At 35.5% G+C, this 27,230-nt stretch overlaps 1 protein-coding gene across 1 annotated transcript; it reads left to right on the forward strand.

Annotated features, from left to right (window-relative positions):
* The first annotated feature begins 852 nt into the window (after positions 1-852).
* Positions 853-27,230, forward strand: LOC124367974 (ribosome biogenesis protein BRX1 homolog). The gene is made up of 7 exons (XM_046825217.1): positions 853-1,140; positions 8,988-9,143; positions 14,024-14,144; positions 15,647-15,771; positions 18,692-18,827; positions 21,677-21,771; positions 26,876-27,230. The coding sequence occupies exons 1-7, from the start codon at positions 1,027-1,029 to the stop codon at positions 27,227-27,229; spliced, it is 1,101 nt and encodes a 366-aa protein (XP_046681173.1). The 5' UTR covers positions 853-1,026; the 3' UTR covers position 27,230.

A 27,230-nucleotide genomic window follows, 5' to 3' on the forward strand; every position in this document is an offset into this window, starting at 1 on the left:
AATGTGTGACGAAAAAAGGAATGGTTGCAAAATGGTTAACTGTAAAGCAAACACAAAGTAAAGTTTAGTGAGTGTAACCTAAACCTGTTCTTCTAACAAAAAACTTTAAAATCATACCACGCGCTTAAAGATAGGTTGGCTACGTACTTTATAACTTGTAAATAAAGTTTGTCATATAACAATTGATTAAACAAAATCATGTTTACGGATAGCATTAATTGGTGTACTTTATGATGCAATGTGGTTTTCTTCGTTTTCTCTTTTTAGGTAATGCGTATTATATCTCATATGTAACATAATAAAAAATTAATTTTGGAGTAACGCATTATGTAATTCAGGTTTAACTAACAAAAAAACCTTTTTTAAACTGTTACTTTTGAACATATTTTTAATACTATTTTTACTTTATATAGTACATGTGGATAAAATATTTTGACTACAATTGTTAAAAAACTGATGCATTAAAGGCTTAATGTAACTTTGCTTTATTGGACTATATATTTATAGATATTTAAATTATTGAAAATGCCTAGCCCTCGTGATCAACTGCAGTAAAGCGGTTCATTTGATTTATTTTGTACTTAAGCCAGCCATAGCAAGGGCTATAGAATAAATAATTATTATTAATAACGTGTTTGTAGACAAAATAACAAAAGTACATCAAGACTGCACAAAATAAATATTTTACTCTGCCATGTGATGAACAAGAATACAAAATTTATACATATCCACGATCCTTGTGTTCTGACTCTGAAAAAGCTTTGACTTTAGAGGCTTGTACATAGAGTAAAATTTATACTGGTGAGACTGTTTTGTTGTGTTTGGGACATTGGTTCAGATGACGTTGACGGATCCGTTTTACTTTATGTGGTGTGAGTGTAGTAACTAGTAACTCGTGCTGTTTACGGTAGTGTCTACAATCTTTAGTCTACACGTGATTTAGGTTAAGTTAGAAAAGAGAATTAGCTCTATACTAATTTTTAGTTGGGTTAAGATCGTCAGTGTCAATAATATAGATTTAAAATCATGAAGAAAGGACGCTCTTTGAAAAGAAAATTCGAATCTATACCTGAACAAAAAGAAAAGGAAGATTTACCTCCTCCGCCATCTCGCTCATCAGATGAACCAATTCCGAAAAAGGTTAGCAACAAATTTGTTAAAGCATGTTAGATTAATTTGTCTTAAAATTCGCTGTATTGTTTTATTTGTTAATATTTGCAAAGGGGAGACTTTAATAAGCGCCCTATGCTCCTTATTTGATTGTTAGTATCGATCTAGGCCTTTTCAATAGGCCTATATTATCCAAATTCGGTCTATTATTAATTGTATGAAACAAGAATTATAATACATTTACAACAAGAATAATGCATTACAATTTCTAATAACATAAATTTAACGACATTTAAAAATAACAAATCCAACTATGGCCTAGACATACATATCAGAAATACGTATACATTTTTATAGATTGCTCGGATAGCAGTGAGCAACCGCTTTTGTGAAGGCATTAGCCAAATCCATCTGTATATCAAGAGGTTTATCACATAATTTCCTCATATTTATCGTCATTTTCTAATTCTCCACAGATTGGTTACTTCTTGCTCTTTATTGTGCACATGACAAATGACAGTAACTAATAAGTAGGAATCATTTATGTTTTGTTAAATATTCTGTAATATCAAATTATTCATTAGTATAAACAGAACCATTTGATAAAAACGATACTGTAAATAAGTTGAGGTCATACATAAAATTAAATAATTTGTAATTTTCAATTATTTATTTTATAAAATTGAAACAAACAATACTTAGGCATTACGTACACACAGTAAAATAAATAAGTGTGCGGGAAATGAAGTTACTTTAGAATAGGGTAATTTGTTTCACAATCTCAAAAAGAATTGGTTCCAATGGTGATTATACCATAAATGCAGTAAATTGCAAGGGTATATATATTAAAGAAAATCGGAAATATCAAAATAATAAAACATTTCTGTATGTAGCATGAACGATTAAAAAAAGACAGAATTAATCTCCACAAGCTGGACAAAAACATTTTTGTTGAAAGAATTGACTATCATTTTGACGCTACCATATGGTGGTATTCTTGCAATTTGATATCAAATTCGTACTTCTCAACCTAAAAGACCTCTAGATACTGATTTTCATTCAAACGGTAAAAAACAACCAGGGGACAAAGGCTTACCCCATGTATTTAATACCGCCATCTTGAAAATAAGTGGGTATTTCTTAACCTGAAAAGCCCATATTCTGCCACGTAGCGGTCGCCATCTTGGATCGGTGATAGATAAAAACTCCCAGTGTTTCTCTTTTTTTATTCCTTTCCTAATGATGTGTCAGTTCCCAACATTTTTTGATACGCCAAAAGATACGGCTCATTAATCTACAAAGATCTCCAAATTTTTATTTCAATTGGTCAAACCTTCTAGAATTACAGGGATGGCCACTGACGCAATATTTAAAGCAACCAAGAAGAGTCGGAAAGATTAAGAAAGTCCCTCTTTAGAGCTCTGGAAATGGAAAGGACAACTGGCTACGATGACCATAAGATAGAAACTGCTGACAGAAAAAAAGAATATGACCTCTACTTAAAAAAACTTAAAGAATAACTCTACTTAAGAAAACAGTCAACTTAAGACTTCATTGACAACTCAAACAACAAACAAAGGGCTATCTGGCAGGCTATTAACTACGAAAGATGCAAAAATAGTAGAAAGGACGAATCACTAAAACTTGTAATTAATGAAGTACAAATCAAGAATCCTAATGAATTAGCTGAGTACTTCAACCAGTATTTTACAAAAATAGTTGACATCACTCTGCAATGTTGCAATGCTGGCCAAGCGTAAATAATCAGTTACCAACATGCAAAGACTATGGCGAAATACCTGACTTCATCCTTCATCCCACCACACCAGAAGAAGTTTCCCATTCACTCTCATCTCTGAAATCAAAACCATCAGCAGGTATCAATGAACTCACCTCCACACTACTGAAACACTGCAAGGATGAAATAGTGAGTCCTTTATGTCACATAATCAACCTTTCATTTTCACAGGGCATTTTTCCAACAAAACTTAAACTTGCAAAAGTATTTCCTGTTCACAAAAGAGATAGCGTAACATCAGTGGAAAACTATAGACCAATATCAATTCTCCCAACAATATCTAAAGTAGTGGAAAAGATTTTACTAAACCAACTGATAGCACATCTCAACTTACAACATCTTGACGACCCAGTAACATGGCTTCCTCCGTGGTAAATCTACAACTATAGCTATAGTTCAACTGTCAGAATTCATCATCGACCAACTTGAAGATGGTACAACTGTGACTGCCATGCTGCTGGACTTCAGTATGGCTTTTGACTGCCTAAACCACTCTCTACTTCTCCAAAAAGTAGGGAACATGGGCATTAGAGGAGCATCACAAAACTGGCTTGCTAGCTACCTGAAAGACTGACAGCAACTAGTTGAACTGAACTATACAAACAGTAAAACATCCCATAAAGCAAGATCTACTTTTTTTTTTTCCCTTGGGGCGGCCTACTGCCATGCACTTAAGCCTCAAGGGCCTTTTGCGCACCCCGGAAACACCATGAGGCCTACCAGTCTACAACTTCAGCAGTTCAACAAACCGCCGAAAACAACCTATCAAGTCCTCCTGGGAAAACTCGCCACCCCTGTTCAAGCTACCAAAGATGGCATACCGCTCTCTTGCTATTGCAGGGCAATCAAAGAGCAGGTGCTCAGCAGTCTCCTCCCGCTCATTACACCTTCCACAGAGCGGATCCTCCTGAAGGATGCCAACTCTGTGTAGATGCTTCTTCAGGTGACCATGCCCCGTAATGAGACCAATGACCTTAGAAGACATTGATCTGTTTAATGAGAGAAGGTCCGAGGCCACCTTGGAGGAGGGTGACTGTAATACCATTCTACTCACTCTCAAACCCGGATGCAACCTCCACCTTCTCCCATGCTCCGCGCGAATCCATTTCGAGACAACCCTAGAGGATTCACACCTTGGAACACCGCAGAATGGTTGAGGGCCCGTCATAATTGTTGCTGAGCCCTGGTTGGCCAGGGCATCAGCTCTTTCGTTCCCAGGAATCCCCTCATGACCAGGAACCCAACGAACGGTTACATTGTTGATTCTGGCAAGGGAGGAAACGGTCTGATAGCAATCCCAAACCAGTTTGGATTTGATTGCGCAAGAATCCAGCGCCATCAGCGCTGCCTGACTGTCCGTGAAAATGTTAATCGTCTTGCCCCTATATCGCAGACGAAGATTCTCACGATCACATTCCATAATGGCTGCGACCTCCGCTTGAAAGACTGTCGGATACGGACCCATAGGAACCACCAGCTCCCTACATGGTCTCACTCCCAGAATTCCAGCGCCTGTGCCGCTTTTTGTTTTAGAGCCGTCTGTGTACCATTCGAGCTCCGCTGGTGGAAGAGGTTGCTTCCCCTCTGACCAATCATCCCTTGAGGGTAAAATAATCCTAAAGGGTTTGTCAAAGGAAAACTTTTGTGGCATCTGATCAGAGATCATGTGCAAAACATCCTCCTGTATCAGAGTGCCAATTCTGCAGTGCCCACCGCTGCAGCCCGACCAGAGTCCCGTCTGCTGAAGACAGTAGGCACTCTTCCTGGCCATAGCTCGAATGACAATGTCCAGGGGGGCGAGATTAAGACAACAGTCCAGAGCCGCGCCTGGCGCACTAGGAAAAGCCCCTGTGATAGCGAGGCAGGCCATCCTTTGGATACCCGCCAGACGTGCTACCACCGTCTTGGCTTCCGTTTTTGGCCACCATACGACAGCTCCGTACATTAGTGCAGGTCTGACCACCGAAACATAAAGCCAGTACAAGAGCCTCGGCTTCAGTCCCCAGGGCTCACCTATCACACGTCTGCATTGCATTAGAGACCACTTACCCCTGGCAATGACCCTTTCTAGATGAGGTCCCCAGTTTAGAACCCTATCTAGGATCACGCCCAGGTACTTGACCTCAGGCTTCAGCTCAACGGGTGAGCCTTTAAATAGAAAGGGACCAATGCCCTCCATCTGTCGCCTCCTGGTAAAGGCAACCACGGCAGCCTTGGTGGGGTTGACGGTGAGGCCAACCTTATCACACCAGTTTCCCACCATGTTCAGAGCAGCATTGGTCAGTTCCGTGATTGTTGTGTTGAACTTGCCACTCACAAGAATCACAATATCATCTGCGTACCCTTGTGCAAAGACACCGCTGCTATTCAAAGAATTCAGCAGGTCATCCATAACCAGGTTCCACAGAAGAGGAGAGAGGACGCCGCCCTGCGGACAGCCCCTCGTAGCCTTCGCACTAACACTTGCTCCCATGAGGGTTGAAACAACAACCCTGTCCGTGAGCAAGGCCCCTATCCAGTCACACACCTGACCATCAACGCCACGTCCCGAGACCGCATTGATAATCGCCTGAGTGGCTGTATTGTCAAAGGCACCTTCAATGTCTAAAAAGACTCCTATAGCTACCTCTTTTGCCGCCAGCGTCTTCTCAATCCTGCATACCAATTGATGCAGGGCCGAGTCGCATGACTTTCCTGGAGTGTAGGCATGCTGGTTAGGATGCAAAGGTCGCTCCAGAAGAGCTCCCTCCCAAACAAACCTGGCAACCATTTTCTCCATGATTTTGAGAAGGAAGGAGGACAGGCATATCGGCCTGAAAGACTTCGGCCGATCCATGCCCGCCCTCCCCTGCTTCGGTATGAACACCACTCTGGACACTCTCCAGGATAGTGGGATGTACCTGAGAGCCACGGAGGCTCTGAACAGTCTGCACAGCTGTGGAAGGAGAATGTCCAATCCCCGCTGCAAGCAAATCGGTCTCACCCCGTCGCCCCCAGGAGCCTTGTAAGGACTGAATGAGTTAATAGCCCACTCAATCCTACTGAAGGTAACAATACGGTGCGCCAGACTCCACTGCGAATGGGTGGCGCGACCCGCATGTCTCCTCTCACTTTCGGGTGGTTGTTCACCCTCATGAACAATACAGTCCGGGAAGTGTGTTCCCATCATAACTTTCAGAACTCCTTCCGGCTCAGTAATGTAAACACCTTGATCGTCCTTGAGACTACCAAGCGGCGAGATGGGATTCTTTGCCAATAGCTTTTGCAGCCTTGCACTGCCCTGCACACTGTCAATATCGGTGCAGAGCTCCTTCCAGGCTAACCTCTTATCCGTACGAACCTTGCGGTTGTACAGTGCAAGAGCCTCATGGTAGGTGTCCCAAGTGCCCCAAGTTTTGGCTCTCCTGAATAGAGCCCTGACCCTCTTCCTCAAAGAGGCCAGTTCAGAGCTCCACCAGGCTACCTTTGATCTGTTTTTGTTGATAACCGGGCAGCTGAGATCGAAGGAGCCGACAATCGCAGAAGTTAGACCGTCAGCAGATTCGTCAAGCTGCGCCGCGCTGTGAATCCGTTTCCCATTAGTGGAATCAGAATCCAGCCGTGCCCTGAGGTTTTCCTTGTATGATACCCAGTTTGTGTTCCTCGGATTCCTATACTGAACTTTTTCCAGCATCTGTTCACCGATCTTGAAACAGATGTGAGCATGATCAGAGAGGGAAGGCTCGTCAGACACATGCCAGCCATGCATCCGACCAGCCATACCCTTACTCAAGATCTACCTTACTCCCTATCACTAAAGGTGTCCCTCAGGGATCGATTTTGGGACCAGTGCTTTTTATTTAGGTAACGAATGACCTTCCAAGCTATCTTCTTGACTGGGCCCAAGCAATGCTATATGCAGAAGACACAGCCCATCTTATTGCACAAAAAGACTCAATATCCCTAACTCTTTTATAGCCTTGATTATGACCAAACAATACTGCCAACATAATAATCTTGTTCTTAATGACAGCAAAACACAGCAACTTACATGGAAAGGCCGAAGAACCAGTGACTACTATGGCTTACCAGAAATAGCTCAAGATAACGAAGCAAAGTACCTCGACATTATAATAGATGACAAGCTATTTTGGAATCCACACATTGACGATCTCTGTAGTAAGCTTAACTCCAGTATTTATGCTCTTAAAAGAGTAAAAAGTTCTTGTAACCAAGATACTAACAGAACAGCATATTTCTCTGCAGTTGAGTCCCACCTGAGGTATGGATTATTAGCATGGGGGAACTCTTCAGCAAGAAACAGGGTCTGTGTTCTAGTTCTGCAAAAAAAGGCTATTAGAATATTAGCAGAACTGTCTCCTGACGAGTCATGCCGTCAAGGCCTTTGGAGAACTTGGAATCCTGACAATGGTCTCACTCTATATTTGCGAGGCCACCTGCTACACAATAGCTGAAAAACCTGACCACCTAGGTAACAATCATAACTATAATACTAGAAACGCATATGACTATGCCCTGCCAACGCACCACCTCACCCTGTTTGAAAAGAAGCCTACCTACATGGGAAGAAAACTTCAACCAACTCCCAGAAGATCTGATGAGACGTAGAAAAGACAAGAACTTCAAGACATCGTTCAAGACCTGGCTGCTATAGAAATCTTTTTACACTCACTCTAGAAGAATTTTTCAATGCCTGACTATTTATGGTAACATTTCTGTACCATATATAAACTTAGCTTCATCATCTCTTTTCGACTCTAACTGTTTCTATTTATATCTTCTTGACTGATTTCAACTAAGCTACAATTTTAAGGTATGAAATGTACAAATCTTTAATAACGACACCATTACTGTACTCTATGTTCATGTAAATAAAGAATTTTGATTGATTGACTGACTTGAATGACTATATATAATTCTTTCGGTTCTTTACGCTGAGACATAAAGCTACCAATGAATTTGTTATAGATTTCCATGTAGTTGGTAATAACTTTCTGTACTCATGCACTATACGGACCCCACCTATTTTTTTACAAATTGGGCACAGTTAGGAGGGGAAAAATGTGTAGTATGAATATGAATATATTAACAACAATGAACAAAGAGAAAAATGGTTATTGTGTATTGGCGTCATCCCAGAAGGCCATGGTGTCCGCTAGCAACGCATCAAATTTATCGACTCCAGTCTCCGCTACTGCCGACTGCCACATGTACTCTGCCAGGTAGGTATCCAGATGATGCTTCGAGTTCCCCTTTGGACCTTATTGCGCCACTTCGCACTATGCCACATTTTTATAACAGATTCAACACATACCTCTCTCATGTAATTGTTCCAGTCCAACTGTCGGCCACACCAATTAACTGAATTTAGTTCCTCGCACCAACAATACATAAAACTCAATGCTGTTACAAAAGGTAACCTACTGTGTTCAAACCATGTACAGACACAAAACCCTTCTTGCATGATTTGACTACACTTCCAAAAAGGGTATTGTTTGCCGAAATACTTCATAGCATGTCTTCCTTCGCATAATTTCGTCACAGGCAGCAGACCTCGCGTTGGAAAAAAACCACGGCTTCTTCTTCTTTTGTAGAAGGCAGCTCCATATAGTGCATAAGTACGTAACTTTCTTCATTAAGTGAAAATACAAAACTGCTCATATATACTCCATGAGAGTAAATATATATATATATAATTGACAAATACAAAATAATTGAATCGGAAAAGTAAGCGCTCTGTGGTGTAATGGTAGCACATTCACCCGGCAAGTGAGAGATCCGGGTTCGACTCCCGGCGGAGCAACTACTTTTTGTGATTCAATGTTTATTGAAATTAAATAAGGCTCTTGCCATTTATACAGTTTAATGTATATATATATATACTCCATGAGAGTATATATTATATTAACATATAGTAATTCTGATTTTATGCTCTTAATATTTTTATTATAGGGCTACCAATGAGTTTGTTATCATAGATTTAGATTTGCATGGTCTTTTATAAACAAACATAAAATAATATGAACTATTAACTATCCAAAATAAAACTGTAATATAACTTAAATTGCTTGATTTTCAGACAAAGTGGACAAACAGAACAAGAGTATTGGTGTTTGCCACCAGGGGTATTACACATCGAGATCGTCATCTTATGCGAGACCTGAGAACTATGTTGCCACATTCAAGGGATGAAAATAAAATGGAGCGTGGAGAAAATTTCTTGGCAGTCAATGAAGTGAGGAATTTTAAACTAAAATCCGTAAACTATTATTTTACTCTTACTTTGTACATGTCACATACATATCTATACCTAAAATGTAATTGTCTTTCTTGAAATTTTATAACCCTCTGGTGGTATGCGTTTTTACCCATGGTGATGAGCATATTTTGATTAAATGGGTTCATGTTAAAAAACATTTTTTAAACAGCAAATATTGTATTATAATATATTGTGTTAAATATAATTTTATTCTGTATATTCTAAGGAATCAGAAAATAATAGTATAAGTAAACTTATATTATTAACCTAATTTGATGACCCATTGTACTCTGTTGAACGTTAAAATTTACTTTTGCAATAATTTTTTTCAAACTCTCACAACCAGTGCCTTATTATACAAATAATAATTAAAAATGCGAAATAGCCATTTTGTTTACCTTTTTATGTGCATTCAGAAAACTAAACATTTAGTTCAATTCATAAAAATACTCAATCTACGAGGGCTATCCAGAAAGTAACAGACGTTTTGAAATAAAAAATTAACCAACTGAAGTAGGAACATTTTATTATATACATTTAAAAGCTACACTCTTAGGCTATTTTTCAACATAATTTTCATGCTGATAAACACCAGTGTGAAGTTTAGCGTGTCTATCGAAGTGCTTTGTTGCCACCTGGTCTTAATTGCTGGAAAGAGGTGTTAGTCTCTTGGTGCCAGATCTGGGCTATAAGGCGGATGATCAAACATTTTCCAATTAAAAACCATCCAACACTTGGCATGTACAATTGGCTGTATGGGGATGTGCATTGTTTTGAAAAGCAAAATTTTTGAGCTCCATTTTCCCCTACCCATGTTTTGTATCACTCTTCTTCTTCTTCTATGTGGGGCGGCCTATTGCCATGCAATTAAGCCTCAAGTGTCTTTTGCGCACCCCGGAAGCATACCATGAGACCAAACAGTCTACAGTTTCAGCAGTTCTACAAACCGCTGAAAACAACCGATCAGGTCCTTCTTGGAAAATTCCCCACCCTTGTCCAAAGTACCAAATATGGCGAACCGCTTCCTTACTATTGCAGGGCAGTCAAAGAATAGGTATTCAGCAGTTTCCTCCTGCTCATCACACATTTTACAGAGCAGATCCTCCCAAAAGATGCTTCCTCAGTTGACCATGTCCAAGACACCGTCTACTTAGTTAGAGAAGGTCAGTTGCCACCCTAAGGGAAGGTGACTGTAGAACCATTCTGCTCATTGTCAGACCCGGATGCAGCCTCCACCTTCTCTCATGTTCAGTGTGAACCCATTCCAAGACAGCCCCAAAGGATTCACACCTAGACATGCCACAAAATTGCTGAGGTCCCATCATGCTGGACGCTGAGCCCAAGTTTTAACCTAATTAACGCTTTAAAATCTTTTAGTTCTTTTGTTTAAAACAATATTATTTAATTTATCAAAGCTGGCATGAGAATATGTTTAATTAAGGATTATGGTCGCTCCACGGCCTTATCGTGCACAGGTAACGTGTCTAACCCTGCACGATGTCTTAGTCGCTCGCTTCTACATTTTACCCCCACAATAGTAAAGCAATAAAATGGACACCGCATTGTGAGTGAGCGGAGTAAGCACGCCCCACAGGTCTCCCTCCACATCTGAGTGGTTAATCCTTGTCAGAATACAGTCCGGAAGGTGTGTTTTCATCATGATTTTTAGAACTCCCTCTGTAATATGTAGGTTCATTAATATGTATACCTTGATCGTCCCTTGAGACCACCAAGGGGTGAGATGGGATTTTTTGTAATAGCTTCTGAAGCCTTGCACAACCCTGCACACGATCAATGAAAGTGCAGAGTTTCTTCCAGGCTAATCTCTTAGCCATACGGACCTTGCAGTTGTACGAGCCCTGACTCTCTTCCTCAAATAGGGCAGTCCAGAGTTCCACCAGGTTACTTTGGATCTTTTCCTGTTAATAACAGGACAACTGAGATCAAATGAACCCACAATTTCATCAGATTGTCAGCAGATTTATCCAGCTGGAATGTATTTTGAATCCGTTTCCGGTTACTACCGTCAGATTCTAGTTTTACCCTTAGGTTCTTCTACAGTTTCATCCTGCTCATCACACATTCTACAGATCAGATCTTCCTGAAGGATGCCGACCCTGAAGATGCTTCGTCAGGTGACCATGTCCCGTGATCAGACCTATATATAACCTTACTCTGCTTTCACTCATTATTCCATTTTCATAAACTTCACATAGTTGGCGAAAGATTTCAATTGGTTTATGGTTTTTTACCAACCAAAACCTTATCACTGAATGCACTTCACAAGTGGCGGGATTTTCAATTGCAGCACACACTTTAATTAATCACAGTGAGAAAAGTAAAAAAGATGCAGTCCAAGCGTGACTGCAGCTCGATGATTACTGATCACCAGAGAGTTTTGACACCAAGTTGGCTTCTGTAGCCCCGTCCACTACCGTATCATTCAAAAACTGTCTGTCTGTTATGTTCTGGATAGCCCTTGTATATATATACAATAATGAATCTTTGAACACCGATTTTCTAAATAAACAACTCTGAATCACTGTTGGGCCTCATACTCTTCTTCCCAGGCTTCAGAGGCCTTGAGTAGTGATCTAAGTATGAAAAACACTCCTTGTGAATTTCACAATTGATTATAATGAGGACATCTGTATCAGCTTCTCTTGGAGGTTCTTTGACCACAATGGTGTAGGCAACTTTCCTCAAGATGAGCAATTTTGTGGCCTGTATCACTATCTGGTCCTGGCTGGATTCTATGGGGAATATTGTCATGACTGTTTACCAGATAATGCGACTATTTGTACTAAAAAATCATGCTTTGAAACTGGTATATCAGTATTATTACATAACAAATGCATTGAACAGAGCGATGTAAATGAAGTTGATGAAGAGTTTCTTTGAGTAATTAGGAGTAGTTCTAGTACATAATAATGATATATTGACTTGTCACTGACATCAATAGCTCCATAGACTGATTATGTTTATGTATTACTAAAGGCTTCATACATCTCAATCCTTTTTTAGGGATCAGCTGGTAATCTGCATGGTAGACAGATGTTAAAACTAAAACTGGCTAAAAGTTCCAGCACATCTATATCACTAGCATCTTCTAAATCAATTATTTTATAATCTAAAATGTCTCTGATTTGATTTGAACCTAAATTGTTATCCATTTAAACTAAATAGAGCACAATTCAAAACAATAACATGGCAGACACCATTACTCGTGACCATTACAATGGACGTGACAACAACAGAAAACAACTGGTTGAAAAACATTGATATATCGACCACCAAAACAATCGAATAGATTCCATAGAGGATAAAAAAGAAACTTTAGAATATTGTGATTATGGCACTATATGAAACATTAGATTTCGACAAGAATTGTAGAAGTAATTAGTGTTGCAATAAGCGCTTACATAATAGTCACGCTCTCAAGGATATCACCCTGCAGATAACAAAATCGTTGTGGCTAGTAGTATTATCACCTCGAGGTATAAAGGTACATATATAATGGTGCTTGGTGCTATTTACTAGTGTACCAGATTAAATGGAGTGGTTACTGAGTCAGCGATTGTAAACAACCACCACTAATACTAGATCGCAGCTGGCAAGATATGCCAGGAATATTCCAAAAATTTATTTATTCCCGGGAAAAAATTAGTGCTAAAACGCAGAACTAGCACGTATGGTGTTGCCGGTTCGTGCGTCTCAATTCAGCTTGAATTTAGGTGTGTTTCATTTCAGTTCAGATGATATTGATTGATATTAACATTGTTTTACTGTTAAAAATGTGCGACTTGAACTTCGAACAGCGTATAATAGAAGTAGAATGTAAACCTTTGTTGTGTAATCAAGAAACAAGTTAATGTTCCATACTTTGTGTCGCTTTAAATCACAAGACAGCGAAGCATTATAAAAAATGTTCTGCATTGATGCTCTTTCATCAAGATACTACTGCTGAATGAGATGGAGAAGGGGAATTTTGAAGTCGCAGTAGAACACTGAAAGTTGCGTTGGAGATTTAAAAGGGTCCCCCAATAATGCTACCACAACTAACAGCTTTGTGAAACCGCTCTAAATCGCACCAGGAACAATCGCCGCAAGTTGCAGTGATTAGACTTGTGCAATTTTCACTTGTGAACCGTTCCTACAGGCTGATTAATAGTAAGAGCTCTGATATGATACAAGCGGCAAATTTTAACCCTTTATATGCTCATTATTTAGCCATAACCTCAAACATGTCCCGCCCCTTGCTGCCTGACTCTTAGCCAGGAGCTAAAATGAATTCCTATTTTTTAGATGCATCCGTTCATTTGTGCACAAATTGTGGACATTGTTAGTGAGATAAGGAAAAGTTTTAAATATTTTCACCATTTCGCTGTGTCTGAGAAGTAAACACACTTTATTCAAGTTGAATTAAGACACGAGAACCAGCAACAGTTGCCAAAGTGCTGGGCCTAGGCCACTTCACGGACTTGAGGTACGTTTTGGCGCTAGATACTGAAATCGACCACTCCGTATGAAAAACACTGTATTTTCTATTTTATTCATAATCTTTGTAAAAACTATCGAATGTGAAATTAATATTTTTATACAGTAAAAGATTGGAAAGAGCTGTGAATTTGATGGTTAAGATTAAGTGGGGATCCTGTATATTTATACCACAAGGTAGGACAAATAATTTGTTGTATTAATAAAACTAAGAATAGTTAGGCTTTTTTATTCTAGCAGAGCGCCTAATCAAATCGTAAATACACAGTCCTTTTTATATTTTGATGATTTAACTTCTACTTTTAACACTATATGAAATGTCAAAATACTATACTATGTAAACCATTTTTGTCTAACAGATATGTTCAATGAAAAATTGTGACAAGTGTATCCTACTAGAAAGTCGCCACAGGTCAGATCTGTACATGTGGATATCTAACATACCTTCAGGACCTTCGGCGAGATTCTTGGTGGAAAGTAGTAAGTAGAACCAGTTATGAGAACCAATTTTCATTCCATTAGATTTTGTTAAATTTCGTAAGGTATCTACAGTGGTCAAGTCTTTCTTTTTAATTTATTGTATATACTGAAAATAAAGTTAGCCTAATACTTTTAAATATTTATTTTATATATATATATATATATATATATATATATGGTAGTATAAATATACCATATAACAGTATAAATAGTATATGGTATATACAGTATAAACAGTATATATATATATATATATATATATATATATATATATATATATGGTACTTAATTCAAAAAGTAGATTTATAGGTGCAGTAATGATCTAGTTTTATTGCTTTACCTGTAATTGTTCGGGAGTTACCAAACCAGTAGGTAATATAGTTTTACAACAAATCCAATCTCGCCGAGTCTTGCTTGTGCTCAACTGAGCAGACTTATTACATTACATTCTGAATGAAAATGTATAAATATATCTTTGGTTATGATAGAGCCGAGAATTGAGACATCAAGTGAAGGAAGAGAGGAACTAATTAAGGGGCTGGATATCTAAAAACTCCAAACTTTAGATATCATTCTCTCAGAGAGAGTATCATATTTTTAATTCCATAATATATAAAGTTAATATTTTTCCATAACATTTTAAACATAGTGGAAAAATTAACTTGTGTTTTACAAAATAAAAGATATGTCAATCCTTCCGATCATATTTCACATACTTATTGCAAAATTTGAAATCCTTGTCATCAGATGTTTTCTATTGGACCTGGTTATAAAAAAAAGACCCAAAATGCCTACTTCAAATGCTTATAATTTCTCGTGAATATTTTTTGTTCTTTTCCTGTCTTCAGGAAGGGTATCTTGAAGGATTGTGACTCGTATTTAAAAAATTGAACTCAACCCAAAATCGATTGCACCATCTTAATATTACTTTTACTGTAGTGAAACAGCATTCTCATTATTAAATTTTATCTGTCTTATTTTTATAACTTGAGAAAATAAAATAGAATGAGAAAGGATCTTTGTTTGGCAAATGAATTTAACTGTTGACTATTGAATGTAGTAAATGCCCTTTCTGAATACAACACAAGTTGAGCTAAAAGATTTATGGCATGTAAGAAAAAAAATTGTGAATTCAAATTACAATTTGTTAGAAAGCCAAAACTTGGTTCTTAAGAGGTTTTTATTATCAGAGTACTTAAAATTTGTTACAATAATAATAAAAATAATCATGATAATAACACATGTATTGTATTGACATGAATACATATAACAATGTTTATCACTAATCATTAACATTTCAGTCTCTCTCACTATTTACTATCTACTCACTTTACACTTGTATCAGGTAATTTTTTAAGCATTTTGAAAATGTAGATTTTTGTAATCATACTTAAGGCACTGGTTGATTATGAGAAAATCTATGGTATTTGGCTTTCCTTTCTTCCTTATTGTTACAATAAATTTCGTAAGAAGTCTGTAAACTAGGAAATGAATATTTGCAGTTTACACAATGGGAGAGCTGAAACTTACAGGCAACTGTCTCAAGGGATCAAGACCTCTTCTGTCATTTGATGAAAATTTTGATTCCAACCCTCACTATGCACTACTCAAGGAACTCTTCACCCAGGTAAAATTTTCCTGACTTTTACTGCCATATATGTGAATTATACTGTACAAGATCATATTTTGTTTTTGGCCAGATGCCAATTACACTTCTCTACCAAACAACGTATGCCTACCATTATTTTTTAGAATGTAAGTAAAATATGTTAAGACACATTTTATTGTTATGCAGTTTTTTTATTATTGTTCTCTTATTTTGATCAAATTCATTTTGTTTGTTAATTTTATTTGAAATTTTATTTCTAATTGATGTTTAAATAGTTCAGCCACGGTTCAGAATGTCAAAATATTTAGTACTGTTGAAAGTGTCAATTTTGCTATAAACCAAATGATTTTTTATTTTACAATTTTAAATTGTGTTTTTAATTTCATTATTTTGTAAAGACTAGAACTATGTAAAAACAACTATAAAATTATTTAAGAAATAATATTCAGTGACTGATGCTATGTTGAAATTTCAATACAATCACTTGTTTTTAGTACTTGCAAGTCTTTTATATGAAATAAATCAAGTTTTTTCATACATTAGTTTTAGCATGAAAATCAAATGTTATATACATTAAGGTATGAATAATGAACGTGTAATAAAAATTCTCATTTAGGAAAATTATTGGTACAACGTAAGGAAAATAGGTCTAAATATATAAAACGTATTAAGGGGCAATATTTCACTATTTACTTTAAAAATTACAAAATTAGCATTAAATAAGTTAACCCATTGGGGAAGACATGTGCTGGTCACATGATCTATGCTTAACCATTCTCTATTGGTATAGGCTGTTCTAGTTCTTAAAATATCCAACAAATATCATTGTCATGGTCTTTACTGGTTCTTTTACTAAGAAGATAAAACATATAATTTCATTATTGTTTTTATTTGTCAGCTGGTAAATGCAAAGTTAGGTGTGTTGTTTTATTATTATTTAAATGAGAGGTTTATTGCAATGGAGTGTACAACAAGTGGGATTCTGTTATTGCTTTGTAACTAGACAGTAATTACGAGTACAATTCTGATATCAGTGATAGTGATGGAAGTGTGGAATTATTTCCTGTGCTCAAAAACCTGCCGGTTCATGGTTTGTGGGAGGATGTAGAATTAGAACATCAAGATCAATGTTATTTGGATAATTTTCCAATTGTACAGTAGTATGTTTAGTTAATTGTAAAGTAATTATGTATATACTGAATTTTAAAATTCAGCATTTGGTAGGAAACAAGAAGTATAAGTAAATCCAGCCAAATCATAACAAATGTACTTGTAATATTTTGCTTTTTTTATTTTTGAGCTTAATATTTAAGATATATGCATGAAAATTGTTACTTATGTATTAAACATTGTCATATCTTAGGTAAAGTATGTTAAAGTTAGTTAAAAAGAAACTAACAAATAATATACGAAATGTTTGTTTAAAAAAATTAACAATTTCTCAAAATTAAGTGATTTTATTACAAATATAGTACGAGGCATGTTTTAAAAGTAAGAACCGTTTTTAAATTACGCCGCCGCAGCACTGCAGTTGCCATTTAGCGCATGGGCGTAGTGTAGCTACACCAGTTGGGAAGCCACAGACGCCATTATGACGCCGTTTGATCGAGTCTTCGTTTGTTTACGTGATTTTAAAATGCCGCTGACTATCGAGAATCACGCCGACTGTGAAGTGCGTGCTGATTCGTTTTCTCTGTGCTAAAGGCTTAAAAGCAATTGACATTTATCATCAAATCAGTGAAGTTTATGGTGAAATTGTGAGTTAAGGAATGGTGCGGAAATGGGTTGGGGCCTTCAAAATGGGCGCACAAACGTTCATGATGAGGAACGAAGTGGGCAACCTTCAGTCATTACCGATGATCTCATTCAAAAAGTGTACTGTAAAGTGAAAGAGAACAGACGGTTCACAATTTCGTCCTTAGCTGAAAAATTTCTTGCTGTATCAAGAAGTGTTCTCTACGAAATTGTGTCCGAATGTTTAAATTATCGGAAACTGTGTTCACGGTGGGTACCGAAAATGTTGAATGATGAGCACAAAACCAAAGGATTGGACAGTGCATTGAGCTTTCTCGAGCATTACAGTAACGAGGGCGATGGTTTTTTAAGCCATATTGTTACAGGCGATGAAACGTGGGTAGCCTACGTTACACCAGAATGAAAACAACAGTCAATGGAATGGCGGCATTCAACATCCCCTAGAAAAGTCAAATTCAAGCAAACAATTTCTGCCCAGAAAATCATGTGCACTGTCTTTTGGGACAGACAGGGTGTGTTGTTGGTCAATTTTCTGCCTCGCGGTGAAACGATTAATGCAGCCGCGTACTGTGAAACTTTAAAAAACTGCGCCGCGCAATTCAAAACAAAAGGTGTGGCATACTGAGTGCAGGCGTCGTTTTGCTCCACGATAATGCTAATCCACATTCAGCAAATCAAACGCAAGAGCTCATCACTTCATTTGGCTGGGAATAATTGGGCCATCCTCCATACAGTCCCGATCTAGCGCCTAGCGACGACCATTTGTTTCTGCACTTGAAGACGCATTTGGCGGGGAAGCGTCATTCCAATGATGAAGAAGTAAAAACGTCTGTGCAACAGTGGTTGTCCAGTCTGGCGGCAAGCTTCTTTGACAACGGTATACAAAAGCTGGTCCCAAGATACGACTAGTGCCTTAATAATAATGGAAATTATTTAGAGAAGTAGAGGAAAGAATGCTCTTTCAGGTAAATAAAGTTTTGTTTGAAAAATTTACTTGTTGGTTTTTTTATATCAAAATGGTACTTACTTTAAAAACATGTGCATATATAAATATTTTCAAATAATATATGTTTTCATTAATTTAGATACCGTAAAGAAACAAAAATTCACTGTGATGAATTTAAATATTTATTTTTTATTTGTGGAAGGTCACTGCAATTATTTGAAGTTCTGAAATTTTCAGATATTTGGGACTCCTGCTCACCACCCAAAGAGCCAACCGTTTTTTGATCGAGTGGTGACATTCTCTGTTCTAGACAACAGGATATGGTTCAGAAACTACCAGATACTTACTGAGGATGGAGCATTGGCTGAAATTGGTAAGTTTATAAAATGTATTGATTATACGTTTCAGAAAAGTACTCCACAATTATTGATAGCTATGGAAAAAGGATTGACAAAATTTTAAGTGTGTTAAGATTTTCTTTAGGAAGGGGCCGATACGCAAAAATTCAATTCTGATTCTGATATTAAAACAAAAATTGTGGTCTTGATTCTGAATTTGATACTGATTCTTTTGTTATTTGTAACTACGAATGTAACATGCTAAATGGTTCCTTTCTGTTACCACTAAAGCAAATGTGGAGTGATCAGCAAAACTAAACAAAGAAAATCATATATTTATTGTCATGAAAAAAAATTTCAAGATATGAACATACTGTACCTACATATATTCTTATAGAAGACATAATTAACACAACATAAAAGTAAGATAAAAAAAGATGCAGGAGACATTCAGTGATGTATGAATGTAGATATAGGGAATGTAAAACTAAATATTATTTACATAACTACAATAGTTTCTTAATTTGCTGATCTACTTGCATAAACGTAGTTCAATAAAAACACTTTTTAGTGATCCGTAATTTGTGTACAACCAATCAGATTCTATATGTAAATAAATGGAGCAGACATTGGTGATGCACAAACATGCACGAATGTAGAAAATATAATTTGAAATCAAAGTATTATTTACAAAACAACAATATTATTTTTTGAATTTGGTTGGCATATTTATCTTCACCTTGTTATGTTTATATTCAATAACATTATAATTTTTAAAATTGTATTTTTTGAATTAACATTATTTAACTTGCCATTTTTGAATTGAAATTTATATACTTACAAACATTATGTAAAAAATAATGTACTAAAAAATATTTTATAAATTATAAATAAATTATATTTTGCAATTAACAAAGTTAACATAAATTAGCAAGATTAATATTAAATTACACTACTATTGTGTTTATGATTATATTACAAAAAAAAACTATAAGTAAAAAATAAATGTTTATTTTGTGACTAACAAAAAATTAACATTAACATTTTAATTTTTACATGATTTTCTTATACAAAAATGTAACTTATACTACAACTCCCAAGTTCCATTCAAATTTGAAAAGCACAATATAAGTCTCCATTTTCACTAAAGTAATTTAATTTACTGTGGAGTTCAGAGGATGTATAAACTAGTACTCCAATGGGATAACCCTTCAACGTGGTTTCACAAGACGGTCATGTCCGACAAATGAGGCCCACTGCAGTGACTCAATGTGGTTAACACTTTAGTGCAAACAGTGGTTATCCTAAAGAAGCTATCTACACATTCACATCATCAAGTCATGACTGTTTTAAGGCACTACCAAGTTATCACTGGAGTCTCGGTCTGATCCGCACCTGATGTTAGCGATTTTGCGGTCTGGTGTACACTTATGAGAGTCACTGGTCTGTGGTAAAGCTGGTGGGATGGCCCACCTTAAATTAACAATGGTTGGCTTGGGTGGAAGTTGACGGGATCAGTTATTTTCTTATATAAGTCTACCAGACCATAAACACCGTTTTGCATTTTTGTCTTTACTACTAAAAAAAAACACTTGATTTTTGTTATTTTATGTTCTATAAGGCATTTATTGTTGAATCATGACCGTAATAATAGCTTCTAATAAAATAATATAAAAAAATAAATAAAACTACAGCATAATAACACCAAATTTACAATATACACGTTGATGGGTTAAGTACTGCAATATGTTTTTATGTCCAAGTGATAATGTTTCTTATTTATATTTTCCATAAAAACACAAGCTATTTGGATTGTTATTATATATATTAGAGTAAATTATTATTATTTTTTAATTAACATTATTGCTGATGATTTAAGCATTACCTATTGCTCAATTAGACTAAATTATTACCAAATTCATTTTTTCTTGTTTTGATTCCAGTTACCTGGAAAATTGTGTTACATTATTACATGAAATTTTAAATTAAATAGTAGCTTGAAAGCTAAGTATAATTTTTGTATGTTGAGTGATAAGTCATGATAGTTGGTATAGGGTCACAGTTGGAGGGGCTAGAAGCCTTCATACAAGGAGAAAGTCAAGGAGTCATTTGTCACAGATTTACAGCCTTCTGACCTGAGTGCTCATGCTGAATTAGCTGTTGGCCACATGCATTTTAACAAACTTTATTTATTAAATGTTTGTTACTAACCATACAACTGATAGGAGTTTAGGTTATAACAAGCTATTAAGGATTACGGAAAAATTGTTGCGATTAAGTTATAAAAAGGTGTAATTACAAATATATAAAAAATATCAATACCAGTGTAATTTTTGTAGTTTGTTATGGTTTGCTTCTTTAATGATGTTTTCAATACAAATTTAAATGGATATGATTAAAAAATATCAATACCAGTGTAATTTTTGTAGTTTGTTATGGTTTGCTTCTTTAATGATGTTTTCAATACAAATTTAAATGGATATGATTAAAAAGATCTTTAATTAAAAAGATATCTTTGGAATTATTGATTAACCGGCAAGGAATTGTGTCATCCAATCTTACAGAAATTTCTATTTTATAAGAATCCATGCCCTTTTCCAGCAATCATAATTGAAATTAAAAAATGTTGAAAAGCACTATTACAATTTACTCTCATATATCGTACATCTCATACATTGTAACATAGGAATGCTGCTTACAGATATCTTTTTCTAACTATTTGTTGGATAATTACTTCTGGGCGACATAACAAGTTAAAGTTATCCTATAATCAAATTGTAAGTTAATGCCTATACCCATACAATGTGTCCTCTGTGTCTGACCTCTCTGCTGTCCCGTATAAATGTTATTTATTACATTTTATATCTTCAATTTTGCATTTCAGGACCAAGATTTGTGTTGAATCCAATAAAAATATTTGAGAACAGTTTTGGAGGAAGAACTGTCTGGGAAAATCCAAGATATGTAACACCTGCAAAAGTAAGTATAACTAATATTCTTTGTTTAAAGTTTGTTTTTGGCAATAAAAGGATTATGAAGGGAATGTGACTTTTCTGACATTTGCAATTGTTTAATAGTACAAGATATTTTGTACTTTGGTGTCACTGATTTCTTGTATTACTAAACAATGAGAAATGTTCACAAAACTTATTCTTTCATAACTAATATATCCTGTAACATTATTCTTTTAGGATTCCTTAATTTGCTACTGATAAAAAATGAAAATTATTACATTATTATGTTGATTTTGTTATGGATGTAAGAATCTGTGCGTGCTGAAATTGCATGACATTGAAGCTGAGATCTCTGTTGCAATAACTCAGAGGCTACAAGAGGGGACTTACTTATTTGAACTTACTAAAGTGGGAAAAAAGAGGAGATTTTAGATCATGCGCTATTAACTTGGGAAAGGGGGGTGTCCAAGAATGACTCCCTGGAAATATTTAAAAACGTTTTTTTAATGCAAAAAAAATCAATTATAGAATTTAATTAAATATGTCTATAATTCCAGAAAGATTTTTTAAGAAATGTTATATTCATACATTTAAATTGTAAATCACAAAATACTATGGAAAATATAACACTCAAATTTATAAAGTTATATAGTTTTTAAAATTTGAATGTAATACACTGTTAAGACTACTGGATAAAATAAATAAACCTTTTTACAAATATATTGTGCTGAATTATAAATAACCACATTGTTCAACTCAACAATTTGTTAACTTAGTATAGTTGTAAATAGTAAGAGCAGAAATACAATTTAAAATTAAAAAATAATTGTTAAGTAGCCATTTTTTAGCAGCCGGCAGCAAATTTTTAATATTCTATTTGTACTAAGATTAGACTACAATGTAAAATTATAGTAATAAATTGTATTATCTACCAACATTACAGTACTCCTTTGCTCAATATTAAATGTTCAGTGAATGTAAGGATACTTAACTTAATTATATTTATTACTTTCATCTGAAAACACGCATCACTCATTTGTGGCGATATAGCCAGGATTAGAGCTATGATATAATAGACAGTACTAAGTGTATTTATTTGTGGACCCTGTAGTTTGTAATAAATCTTTATTTCACTAAACTTATTTGTAGAACTCAACTCTAGAACTATGGCAAGGGTATAATATGAAGCTATATTTTGTTCGTCAAACGTGTTGAATTGACGCTTCGCCTACTTTTTTTTGCCCATTGAGCAGACAAAAAAACATCCTCTCTAAAGATGCAAATGATGAAATCTTTCGTCAAGAACCAAATTAACCCTTTGAGTGCCCCCTGCTTAATTCCATGGTCTACCGAGAAGTGCCACAGTGCAATTAGCCTGTTTTGTGTGACAAGCTTATTGTATATTTGTTTCTTGAGAATTTATAATTTGTTTTGTCTTGTAGTACATTAACTGTGCTATACTATTTTGTAATAAAAACATATTAAATAATTGGTCAGCTTCTAAATTTACAACAAACCTGAAAAAGTGTTTCAACTAGTTTTTAATTTTGAGTTTATTCAAACTTTAGGGGTAAAAAAAAATTACCTGGGGAACCATATTTTATATATGATCTATACCTAATTATTAACTACGTGCAGAATCAAAATACATAGGCCAAATAATAAAGTTTTAAACAATTATTTTTCAACAAATGTTATTGTAATTCTTTCCAATATTTATTAATTTTTGTTTTATAATAGAATAGAATATATTTTATTGCGTTGACAATATATATATTACATTGTATTGCAATTGTCAATAATACCAATTTTTTACAGTATTTATCTTAAAAACTAAATCCATTCACTCGACTTTCCATACAGTTGCACGCAGGCACACATTCATACACATACAAAAACAAAAGAAAACAAAATTCATAATTCGTGGGATCAACCCCCAGGATTGAAGTATGTTAAAGTATGTAAATGTTAAAGTATAAGTAATCAGATGTTTTTCATTTCATAACCTCCACTGGTGTTATGAACTTAGTCACTGGGCAGAGCTATAATATAAGTAAAAAATAGCATAATAAAAATGTAAATTTACCTAATTTGGTAAGGAAATAAAACTGAAAACATCTTTTATAAATTATTAAGGCTAAAAACAATAAATTATATATATTTAAAAAAATGTTTTTAACCCTTTTAACCCCGGCCATTAAATCAAGTGATGTGCCAGAAATCCCAAGCCATTTTCAGACAAAATGTAAGGGATTTGTAAAAAATTCATAACTCGGTTATTTTTTAATATATTTAGGTAATTATTTTTTTGTTTTACTTCTTAATATATGTAGCTTACAGAAATATACAAATAAAATTATTATTTTGCAAGTACTTTTTTTACATACATATACATATATAAAAAATAAATAAAAATGAAAAAAATTAAAGTTTGATCATGGAAACCATATAGATAAAAAAATATTTGACACAAAAATACCCATTTACTTTATGATATATTTAATCCTTAATAAAAGGAAACAAAAATTATAGGCCTACCTTATTTACAAGTGGAGTAACATCAATTTTTGTAAAGCCGTGTAAAGTTTTTTTTGCCATTTCTGGGCAAGGCAATGTAACAAGACTTTCGAAATTCACATTATTTAAAATAAACATAAAACAAAAGTTATTTCTGACAAAATAACTAAAATTGTTCATAATCTAAATTAAAAAAAATTTTTAAAACAATATTTACATCACTGCAAAGTGTTTTAGCACTTGTGGTCACCAAAACAATTCGGGTGAATTCCTTTCTGGCAACGTACACAAAAATACCTTGCTTTTTTTTCTTTTACCCCCACACTGAGTACTTTGAATGCTACACACACAACAATTCCTTTCCATTCTTCCTGGTAGGTGTTGCAGTCCATAGTTTTGTATGTTGTCACCACCAGCTAATGGGTCGTCATGTCGCTGCTTACTGTCCATCCACTCTTTACCCAAATCTTCTATTATACACACCATATATTGGAAGCGTGACATTGGTGGTCCAGAGCAGTTTTCTCTGTACAAAATATATGTATTCAAAACCATTCTAGCCATTATGTTGAATGTAGCTTTCTTCCAGTACTTCACTGTTCGCCTTTCGTCTAAATAATTGTAAAGCATCTGGTCATTCACATCTATGCCACCCATATATTTATTGTAGCTATCAACTACTTCAGGTATTTTGCTTGTCAAATTACCAGTATGTCTCTTTTTTATTTTATCAACAGATTGGGCATGGCTTTTTGTTGACAATAATAGTACTGGATTTTTTTGTGTCTTCTTTTCTTTCATCCCAAGCAAAAGCAATTCATTTTGGCGCATATATAACTTTTGCCCCACTTGGAATTTCTCCTTCATCTCCATAGGGATACCTTTCCTATTTTTACGCAGGGTTCCTGTGATGTAAGTGGCCTTACTATATAAATACCTAGCAATAGGTATTGACGTGAAAAAATTATCAACAAAAAGATGATAGCCTTTCCCAAGATAGTTTCCAAGTGTCAGCAATTTTTTTATAACAGTAAAAGCCAATCCCTGGTCCTCACTTTTGTTAGTAGGCCTAGCAGACTCATTTTTACCTTTGTAACAAAAGAAACCTAGGCAGTATTTTGTGACACTGTCACAAATCATCCATAATTTGATACCCCAGCGACTATGATGTTTATTGGGAAGGTATTGTAAAATTTGAGAGCGACATCGAGTGGCTAATAAACTTTCATCTATAGAGAGTTCACGGTGTGGTGTGTAGTGTAACCTAAACAGTCTGTTAGCATGTTCAACTATTGGTACAAATTTACCACATGGATCGTAGTTTGGTTCTCCTGGTTTACTCAAAGAGTTGTTGTCCGCAATATGGAAAAATTGCAAAATAGCCTCGAAACGATTGCGACTAAGCATTTTTCCAAACCATGGAATGAATTGTGAGTCACTTCTATTCCAGTAGCTTTTTATAGTGGGCTTTTTAGTTAGGCCCATGTTTAGTAAAACAGCGATAAAGCCTTTCATTTCTCCATGTGTAATGTTGGTCCATTTACGGACTTTAGATTGAGGCGTATTATTTAGGCCAGCGTGAGACTGAATATATTTTTTGGCATATTCATTTGTCATGTTAACAAAAATCGTCAACAAATGTACAGTAAAGAAAATATTGAAGTACTCAACTGGCTTTGCATCACCTGGAGGGCAATGCTTAGGCCCAGGGTTTTCAAAATAGGGAAACTGAGTACTGCTTCCAGGATCATTTGATTCATCAACCTTTTTCCATAACAAATTTGGGTCTTGATCAGGTGGTGTACTAGGCCTACTTTGAGGCACATTATTGTTACAAATATTTGTTCTAGGCCTACCTCTAGGTCTTCCTGTAGGAGTAGATCTCATTGCAACAGTAGGCCTACCAGATGATGTTCCTGGTTGAGCAACGTCCTCATCTGATGAATTTTCAAAGGGTTCAAAAGTTGGGTCTTCAACTATATCATCTAAATAAGTTACAGATAATTCACTATCACTTTCCTCTGCTAATTCCCCTTCTGATTCAGAAGAAATGTTTTCAAGATATCCATCACTCAAATCGTCGTCACTAATCACATCCACACCATTTGCAACTAGGTTACTAATTAGTGTATTTTCACTTACGGGAGACTTTGAACGATGTCTTTTACTCATTTTGAAATCAAACAAATAATAAACTCAACTTTAACTGCCGTAATTTACACTGCTTTAACCTAAAAGTGTGAAGAAAACGGAATATTCACAACCACGTGATATACAGCTGTCTGCAACAAGCGTGAGCAGTCAGTCGGGACGAACTGCAATTGCTCAGTCACAGACTGACAAAATACGAAGTCAAACCATTACAAACTAATATATTTCGATGCAAAATATCTTTGTGCACAAGTCTGTGAAATTTGAAAGCATTTGGTGAAATAGGTGGCCAGTAAAGTAATAAAAAGTGCACGTCCGTACTATACGGACGTCGGGAGTTGACGCCATTTTTACGACGTCCGTATAGTACGGACGTCAGGGTTAAAAGGGTTAAATTATTGAACTAATAACAATAAACTGTTACATTTTAAAATAAAATTAAAATGTGCATTGTTTTCTAGTACCGTCAGCAGCTGAAACTAGCTGCAAGTAATAAGTACGTGGACAGGAAACAACAGAAAGCTGCTTTTATTGCATCAAGGCCCAAGGAGTCATATGTGTCCAAACCAAATGACGACATATTCGAAGGTAACCCTCTGGAAAAGGCAAAAGAGATCAGTGAAAAAGTAAAGATATTAAAAGAGCTAAACCAACAGACACTTCCGAAGACCAAGCCTTTCAAAAAGAACACTAAGAAAAGTATTGGAGTGAAGGTGAAGTCAGGCATTGAACCCACGAAGAATATCCTTACAAAGAAACAGAAAAACAAAAAATTGAAAATGTCAAAAATACAAAATAAATTTTCTGTCTCGTAAA

This window comes from Homalodisca vitripennis, chromosome 1, assembly GCF_021130785.1.
Source record: "Homalodisca vitripennis isolate AUS2020 chromosome 1, UT_GWSS_2.1, whole genome shotgun sequence".
Lineage (NCBI taxonomy): Eukaryota > Metazoa > Arthropoda > Insecta > Hemiptera > Cicadellidae > Homalodisca > Homalodisca vitripennis.